The 9750-nt window shown below is 32.3% G+C and overlaps 1 protein-coding gene across 1 annotated transcript; it reads right to left on the reverse strand.

The window, feature by feature from the left end:
* Window positions 1-3908: 3908 nt before the first annotated feature.
* LOC127724020 (asparagine-rich protein-like) lies at window positions 3909-9526 on the reverse strand. The gene is made up of 2 exons (XM_052230768.1): window positions 7138-9526; window positions 3909-5339 (listed from the first exon to the last, which is right to left on the reverse strand). The coding sequence occupies exons 1-2, from the start codon at window positions 9298-9300 to the stop codon at window positions 5121-5123; spliced, it is 2382 nt and encodes a 793-aa protein (XP_052086728.1). The 5' UTR covers window positions 9301-9526; the 3' UTR covers window positions 3909-5120.
* Window positions 9527-9750: the final 224 nt, after the last annotated feature.

Consider the following 9750-nt stretch of genomic DNA (forward strand, 5'->3'; position numbering starts at 1 on the left):
ATCGATTTGCCACTAAAGATTATTAGATATCTGTACTCTTTATACGACACTGCCACATAATCTAATCGGTGTATGCATAAAAATCTTCTAATTTTATAGAATAGCTATTCTTTAAATATGGGTATGCCAATATCTGTTGTAGTCGTAACAATTTCTTTTTAACAATGCGACGTAAAAAATCCTTTAATCGGACTTTCGAAGATATGATTCAGGCCTTTTGTAATAAGCTTACTGATACTAATAATATAAAAATAGGGAGGTGTGGTATGATTGCCAATGAAAAGTTGTCCCCAGATTACAAATGAAGCGGATGGTATCAACTATAATAGGTAAACATACGACCGGCCTTCACCATTGAGCAAAAACCATACTGTATTCAGCTATAAATGGCCCCGCCCGACATGTCAAATTGTGAAACAATTCTAATTAGAAAATAAACGGCCTGATTTATAAACGACAACACAATCAACGATGAACAAATATTACAGGCAGCAACCAACAAAAACCACTGAATTAAGACAGGCATATATACAGAATGTAACGGGGTTTTTGTGAGCGCTCAACCTTCCCTTAACCTTGGACAGTTATGTAACAGCACAACATAAAAACAAACTATAAAAATTAGTTGGAAATTATTATACTGAACAGATTGGTACGGTTTTGGAAATCAAGTAAACTGTCACATAATTTCTTTTCCGATGGGGATAAAAACTGTGCCTCTATCATCTCAAATGAGTTCCGTTTATGCTATAAATCTTTTTCGACCTTGGTATTAAAATTTGTTACGGAAATCTTTTCTCTTGTTGTTAATCGATTTCGTATAAACTAATGAAAAAAAAAAAAAAAACACATCATTCAATAATTTTCTATCAACTACAACTTTTTTGTTGGCAGCTTTGTTTTGCTTGAATTTTTTATTCAGTTGTTTCGTTTGTCTGTGATGTCTGTTAACACAGTTTTGGTTGCTGGATCCCAATCATTGTCACATTATCCTATTGTGTCTGTTTGGGTTGCTCACCTTATTTTGTCAATATAGTGGAATTATAAACAACTGTCATACAAGTGGGAAGTTTAGCTAGCTATAAAACCAGGTTTAACCGACATTTTCTTCTAAAAATGCCGGTACCAAGTCAGGAATATAACAGTTGTTTTCCATCCGGCTAATCAATATGAAAAACAAATCGCCACATATTATTATGCCTTTCGTCAGCCGGAAAAATTTTGCCGGTTATTGTTTTAAGTTTGATCGCAGTAGTTTTGTGTTTCTTTTAAGACTTTGGTTTTGGTTGTAGATCTTGCTACCCTGTTAAAACTATTTACGATTCGAGACAAGTTATTACATATTTTTTTGTCTCATTTCTGGTGATTTAGAGCTTGATTTATGTCATAGACACTTTTCTAGTATTGAATATTATATTATGCTGTCCTTGAAATGGTTGTATTAGATTTTTGTATCATTGGGTTGTTGTTTCATAGACAAGTTCCTCGCATACCATGTCATTCATATACTTTGTAAATCCAAGAAATATACTCCAGAATGTACCGCGCAAATTACTTGGCCTCGGTTTCAGAAGTCGAAGGTTGAAATTTTGAATTATTCAGATTACACGTTCTCCTGTATTCCCCCCTTCATTTTAGGTAGTTGTCAACGACAGAAGAAACTAATCAAATGCGGAGAGACCCTAGTATTAAAGCATGGCGTTGAGGTTATATGCATATAGATTCCGGTATATAATGAACCTATGAAATTCGATAAGATATATCTAATTGATTCACTTAATAACTTTCGTATACAATTTTGCAACTAATATCTGAACAATTACTACGGGGTGTACATAACGACTTTGACTACCAATGAGGGCCTCGCATGATTGTCCTTTTCAATCTAAATATTATACCAAGGTCCAATGATCATTTGACGGAATATCAAAATGGTAAATCCAAACATATGCTCTTTAAAAAAAGTGCTCTTTAAGGTATGCGTCAAACAAGATTATGTTTCCATTCAATTAATATAGCTTGCTTTGTTCTATTGTGTCCAACTATTATCAAATGTCAATAAATGACACTTGATTTACCTTAGCATTTTGAGTAACCTAGTGCAATAATAATGATAATAAAAAGAATGGCCAACTTTGATAAAATATCTTGTTTGAGTTCTCTGTGTATTGTTTTGTGGACTTGTTTGTCTTTTCATCGTCTTTCGTTTTTTTTTGCCAAGGCGTTGTCAGTTTATCTCAACCTATGAGTTTTGAATGTCCCAATAATATCGTCTGTCTCTTTATAGTTTGTGATTTAAATGCTAGCATTCTCCAGCTGCCCTTGCAAATTGATTCGTTGTATACTGCCATTAAGAACTGAATGTAAATGTTATAAGATTTAAGCGATATGAATGCAAGTATCACATTTTGCACGAAGTATGGAAACTAATTCATGTGCTTTCTTATTAGTTATGGCATATTAAAAAATATAAAATCTGCTGATTAATTTCCCCCTAGCAACGTCATGATCAGTACAGGAAAATCATGTGATTTTTTTGTAATGCTCAATTTGTATGAAAACAACCGATGTCTTTTTCTTTTAACAAAAGTGTTCTTTCATGCACTAGACAAACAAAATCATTATGTTTCAATTAAATGAATATTGCTGGCTTTGTTATTTTGTGTCCAAATATGAATACATGTCAATAAGTTTGGCACCAAAATTACTTTTGTTTTCTAGAGCTATTTAGTGCAGTATCAGAGGACATTTATGTTTACATATTATTTGCACAGTTCTGCTGCCTTTGTACATTACCTCGTTGTTTGCTGAAACGAAGAACTGAATACTGATTTTGTAAGATCTAAAAGAGATGCGAAAAGTACTAAAAGGATATTAAAACTCATAAAGCGAAAACAAACTGACAATGCCATTGTAAAAAACGAAAAATGATGAATTAAATAGGTCACATTAGAGGAAAAGAGGACGGCATTATGGTTACGACAACTGGCTCTCTTGATATTCTTGTTGATATAGTCAGTATCAAATTAAAAAAATATTCCTTTTTTCTAGTTAAGGGAGCTACCATTTGATTTTTAGGGGGGGGGGGCTAGGATGAAATTTGCAAAAATAGGCAGGACAGGAGTTTTGAGTAAAAAAAAAAGGCAGGATGAGACACTTGCAAAAAAAAAAGTCAGGACGACAATTTAGGTAAAAAAAAGCCAGGATAAACAGGTTAAACAATATCTTGCTAATAAAACGAACGAAAGGCTTGATTTAACTCGTAATTTCAAAGTTGTCACATAAAATGTAATTATAAGAATTAAATACTTAATAACCCTTTGGTATCTTTCGCCTATCTTGTAATCCGTGATTTGTATACGGTTGTAAAAGCGTTGAACGTTCGCACATTTTTACTATGAAACGCGGAAGTGTGCTTCGCTCAACGCTTTTAAACCACAATAAAATTACAAAAAGAAACATGCAATCCTTAAATATGCCATTGACTACATGGTTTATGATACTCTCAGTCACCAGCCGTGGTAATGAAAAATGAAAATAAACAAATTATAAATTTGGTGTGTCCGAAGACCTTTTCTATAATAACATTATCCAGGAACGCTCAAACCTCAAATGTGTAAGCCAAGAATGTATGGATATTTGAGGAGCTATAAGTAAGTGTCTTGTAAATTTTTCTGAAATCGACCTACATAAATGTATGTCGTCACCTATTGCAACTTGACTTTGCTTTGTGTTCTTATTAAATGTTATATGCGTCTATATTTATTTGATAACCTTTTTTTATTTGATAATCTTCACAAGCACGAATTGTAACATATACGATTTGTGCAAAAATAATGACGTCCCAAAGTGTAGTAAGAATATAATACGTTTCCCACGTTTAAGAAAAGAAAAAAAATCATAAAATCTCATGAATATAAAATATTTATTCTAAGATAGACATTGTTCTTGCAATTTATGTTAACCTCCTAAAAGAAATGAGCAAACTAGTGACAAAATTTCCAAATTCTGATGATGAATATTAAAACAAGCCGTACATGTATGACACGAATTGACGTTTTTCTTAGATTATCAGGTAAAGTTCTGTTCAAAAGTAAGAAATCGTTACGATCTTGAATTTGTATCATCCATTCCAAGACATCAAATGTTTTCCATTCTTCTTTTGTTCCATTGTTGTTGTTATGTTTGAAAAGAAAATATTTAAATAGTATTTATCAATACGCTTCTACCTGTACGACCCAAGGGTCAACTGGGGTATACAAATACGGTCACCTGCACTTCCGCCATCCGGCAATAAACCTCAAGCTAAAGAGGGACGTCAGTTTTGCACTGCGGAATGTATGAATATGCAGTCACGTCTTGTCAGAATGAGAGTGCCACGCTATCTGCACACTAATGTTCCCATTAAGCTTGTAACAACCCTTGAGGAGCCCGTAGATGGTTTGCTATGATGCAAAGTTTCTTCCCCTATCTATCATGTCTTCATTTTCAAGTCGCAGTCTAAATTTTCTTATCATATATCTTTGACAGCAGAGCTTACCTTTTATGTTACATTCAGTGTAAATTTCTTCTCTTCCTGAATATGCATGTCGTATTTGCCAAAGGACGTGAGGCAACGAATTATCATTCATCTAATTTTTGAGTTGTCATTCATAAAATTTGTCATTCACTTAAGGTTTGCAAGTGATCGCTGTGAGCAGTGGCTAAAACTAGCACTTCTTTAGTGTGTGAGGGGAGACAAATCTTGTGCCTTTAAATGTTCAATAAGAGACAGACTGTGGCTTAGTTGTTGTCTATTGATAAAAATACGCCTATTCATGCTTTTCATAATTGATTATTAGGAAAGTCAACGATAGGTATTCTTCCGTTCCTGCTGTCTTAACGTTTGGCGTTGAGCGTTTCTAATGAAGAGTGTGTAATATACGCACATTGAAAAATCGTTCGTTTTGCTTTAATAAACAGCTGAATTTCGTCTTTTATCAGGACCTACGCTTAATTGGCTTGCATGGCTGGAAGAACAACTTATATTTGTAAAATAAATAAACAATTTAAATTCATTTAATATTGTAAAGACTAGCACGGTTTCTTAATTTGGTTCTTGTTAACTTAATCATAAAATTTCAATTCAATGTAACTTTTTTACTCGCAAAATCTTTAACTTTTGAATGATGTTTGAGTTTTGGAGGACATTTGTAATGTGACTGGAAACTAAGGTATGATCGTCCTTTATGGTTGCTTGACCTGTTGTATTCTCTTCTTTTCACCGGCACATGTCTTTTATAGTAGTCATTAATATTACTCCATCCACCGCCTACTCTTACCACTTTGTTTCGATCTTTCTGCAGGTAGAAAAGTTAAACAATGTAAAAGATTATGAATAACATAACAGTTAGCTATAGCTTTAGCTAGCTAAATGTATAAAACCAGGTTTATTCCGCCATTTTCTACATACGGAAATGCCTGTACCAAGTCAGGAATGTGACAGTTATTTTCCATTCGTTTGATTTATATGAGATTTTGATTTTGTCATTTGATAAGGGACTTTTCGTTCTGAATTTTATTTGGAGTTCGGTATTTTTGTTATTTTACCTTTTATTATAATATTTGTTTTTAAACATTCAGTTTTTTATATGAATAATTGGTTTTTTTTTCGCAAAAATATTATTTTTATTTTTCATTCTATATGTTTCAATATTTTTAAATAAACAAATAAGAGATAAGAAGTAAATAGACACTGGTCTTAACATTTCATACAACAGATATTACTGTAAATTTTGAAATTATTGCGTGCATTTATTATTGCGATTTTTGAAGAATTTACTAAAATGCGAGATTAATTATTGCGATTTTAGGAAAATATGCATATAGATTTATGTACCGGATATCAGAATGCGAGTTTTTATTATTGCGATACTCATTCAGTCGCATTATTCGCAATAATAAAAACCTCGCCATAATTTCTGAATTTACAGTAACCTCTCGGAATTACTATGAAACTGCCATACTGGAATATACAGATCAATTCAGTTGTATGTGATACTTATATCTGATACCAATTCGATATCAATGTAAATAAGTTTGCTTCTGATTTCTTTCCCCAGAAATAGGAGTTTTTTTTTACTATTAGCCATACATCATTAACGCAGGGTCCATAAGCCGTGAATATGTGTTAAACTTTGTTGAAAACAACACGATACACAATTCTAATCTTTAAAACATAACAATCCTTTCAATGGTTGTGTTTGCACTATTTGTTTTGTACTTTCATTGGTTTTTATACAAAAAAATAGACATTCAGCATTATTTCTATAATGATTATCAATTTGACATCATTGTGCATTTCTTATCTCTGAGTATATTGTTAATTTGAGCCAATTGCCTAAAAAAATACTAACAAAAATACAAAACACCAAGGTAAACCATTACTTTTTGTTAATGTTTTTATTCAACGTTTACTTTGTTTATTGGAGATATTGTACATCCACCCCATACTCTGTTATTTGGTGACATTTTTTTGGTGAAAATCTTTAAAGATATTAGCTGTAAATGTTCATATGTTGTCTAATGCATCAACATTTCTATCTATTCATTTAAATACCCCAATATTTGATAACGTCGGCAATGGAAACATGTGTTATAAAAAAGTCAGTATAACACCATAGTTATTGTGTTCGAAACCTTTTCATTAGCTTTTTCTTTTACTTCTTCATAAAACATAAGTGCAAAGTTTTAGAAAGTTAATGATACATGAACAAGTTAAGTGATCTATAATTAAACGGACATTGATTTGCTTAATCTCAAAAGTCTTACTTTGCCGCAGATAGCAAACGCATATTTTTGTAAAAATAATATAAATTTTTACAACGATACTTGAATAAACGAAATCGATATGGGAAAGTGAAATTCAACGTAGTTATTATTAAATTTCATGAATTGCTATTTTCACCGAAATGAAATTAGATCACTATCATTCAATTATGTGTTATTTTTATCTTCTTCTTTGGAATGCTTAAAGTCAGGGTTACTAGAATTCTAATTGAGACTTCTGGAGATTTTTCAATAAGAATGTATAGCTTTGTTTTTTTTTTAAATCATTGAAATATATCCCGTTTTTAAAGTAAACGGTATCTTATTTACCTTTGACGGTACTCTGAAATATTTGTCCACCTTTTGCTGTGAGTGATGTGGAGGCGAAACATTGACACCAATATCATGTATATCAACGACGGACTGTAAAAGATCATTCTTTCCCCTGAGATTTTCTGGTTTCTTGTTGAATTTTTTTACCATAGGAGAAGACACATCTTTGTTTTCATTATTCCAATCCTCTGCTGAATCTTTGGTCTTTTCACTGTAAACTTTATTTAAAGTCTTGTTTATGAATTTCTCCTTCTTTTCAGTTTTGTCCTTCTTTGCAGTGTTAACCTTTAATCTTTGTAATTCATCGTTTTCTTTGCTGACTAAATTAACACCTTTGTCATCATTATAGGCATTACTATTTTTGATAGGGTTACAAAATGGCTCTTTGGATTTTTTTTGCGCTTTTGTTAAATCTCGATTGAACGATGCATTTAGTTCTTGTTGTCTGTCTTTTTGGTTTAACTCATTTTTGATACGAACCTCATTTATTCTTTCGTACTGTTTTTGAATTTCAATTTGTACCATTCTTAAAACTACGTCTTTATCGTCATCCTCTGAATAAAGGCAACGATTTTGAGGACGACGTGCTGCTCTGGTTATTTTTTCCCTATATTTATTATTCCTTGTATCTCCATCTGCTACCTGTTCGTATGGTGCCTCAACAGTCCAGGCATTGCATCTGGGCTTAGACACTCGTGAAATGCTATTTGCTTCAGTGGTGTGGCTAATATTCGTGTTCGTTTTTGTCTCATTACCTTTACTAGTGTTATGTCTCCTGCGAGTTTTCAAATTGTTATCATTTACTTTTGGTTCATTGGATTTCAGCTTTTCGTTATTTTCGTCTCGATCATGAACGTCAGAAAACCGGTACTTCTGTCCCATACGCCAATGCAACTCATCTTTATTGTGCGTATGACAGAGAATATTTTGATAAGAAGAATACAAATTGGCTGGAGATTCTTCATTTACCTTTATGGAACTTGAGAAAACAGATATATTAGAATCTGTCTTGTACAAGTGTCTTTTATGTGGTGTAGAGTGGGACGTTTTAGTAGAATTTGCTCGATGAAATTTTCCGTTTTTCATTTCATTTACGGGAAACCAATTATATTGTGAGGATTTTCGTGGCTTACCTTCATTTTCGTCATGATCAGAATCGTGTCTTATAATGAAACATTTGTTCGATTGAGTATGCGTTGGTTTTCTTGATTGTTTATAGATATCTTTGACAGGAATATCCTCGCAAGTATTTTGGGCTTTATTTTTCGGCTGCTTTTCATTTTCACTACGATGTGTGATTCCATCTTTAACATGTATTTCATTTGACGATTTCGGCATCAGCTTACTCTCATTCTCCTTATTTGTATTACGTTCATTGTTATGGTCTGTTTTCAATGTGTACGTAGTCTTTACTTTACCAGTCTTTACGTCTTCATTTGTTTTGTGTTTAGATAAATAGTTTTTCTCTTCTATTACCAGTTGGTCTTTTACCTTCATGCATTCTTTGTTATCTTTAGCAACAGTCGTGTCAATATCAACAGAGTCCTTGTCATTACGGCTAATGGTTTGATTATGTTTTTGTCTAGCTAATTCATATTCAAGTCGCTTTCTGAGTATTTCAGCAAATTTCACATTTTGGTCCGAATGTATTACCTCTTTCTTTCCCTTTTTATGTTTTTTAGTTTCCTTTTTCTTTTTCTCAGCTAACATAAGTTCTGTATCATTTGATACATTTTGCAATTTTTCCGGTTGATCTTTTGTAGTTTCTGATGTTTGTAAAATATTTTTAGTAAGTTGGCGACATTCATTTTTTGACTTGGCAACTGTTTTTCTTCTTTTTTCACCTTTGTTATCTGAATTATCCATTCGGTCTTTCTTGTTTGTTTCTTCTTCTTTTGAACCTGAGTGATCAACAGTTCCAACGCATGATAGTTCATGAACTTTGCCACTGCTACAACGAATACCATCAAAAAATATTTTTTCCTCGTTTATCGATAGGTCAGGCTTTTCACTTTTCGTTTTCTTTTCTTTGTTTGTTGATTTTGATTTTTTATAGGTTCCAACATTCGTTAGCTCCCCGTCTTTACCATTTTCACAACCAATTGAATCAAGAATATCCTGATGATTTGATTGTTTATTTGTTTCATTTTCTACTGACATTACTCGTACTCCTTTGACGTCAAGTGCTGAGGTTCTCTAGCACATTAATTTTTAATGCACAATTTATAAAACGTACATATTAAAATAAACTGGTGTTATTAAATGCATTTAAACAACTTAAAAATCTAAAAACGTTTTCATTCAGATAAAATTTCCATTTAACATTTAACATTTCAAAAGAATCACTGTAAGAACAAAAGAATGCATACCTTTGAATGCATGTATACATAAAGTTTAAGACAAGCTATCAGATTTGGACATTTAACTTGTATAGTTTACGAAAACACGTCTAGGTCCACAACCTATTTAAACACTTATTGATTTTACGCATTATTGCTGACTTGGGGAATAAAAAGATAGTAACATGTGCTTATGTATATCCACATCTTTCTTGAGTATCTGATATCAATCCTGATTAGAGTTATAATTTCCACAAATCCTAGTGTTTTC

The sequence above is a fragment of the Mytilus californianus genome, unplaced genomic scaffold (genome assembly GCF_021869535.1).
Source record: "Mytilus californianus isolate M0D057914Y unplaced genomic scaffold, xbMytCali1.0.p SCAF_14, whole genome shotgun sequence".
Taxonomy (NCBI): Eukaryota; Metazoa; Mollusca; class Bivalvia; order Mytilida; family Mytilidae; genus Mytilus; species Mytilus californianus.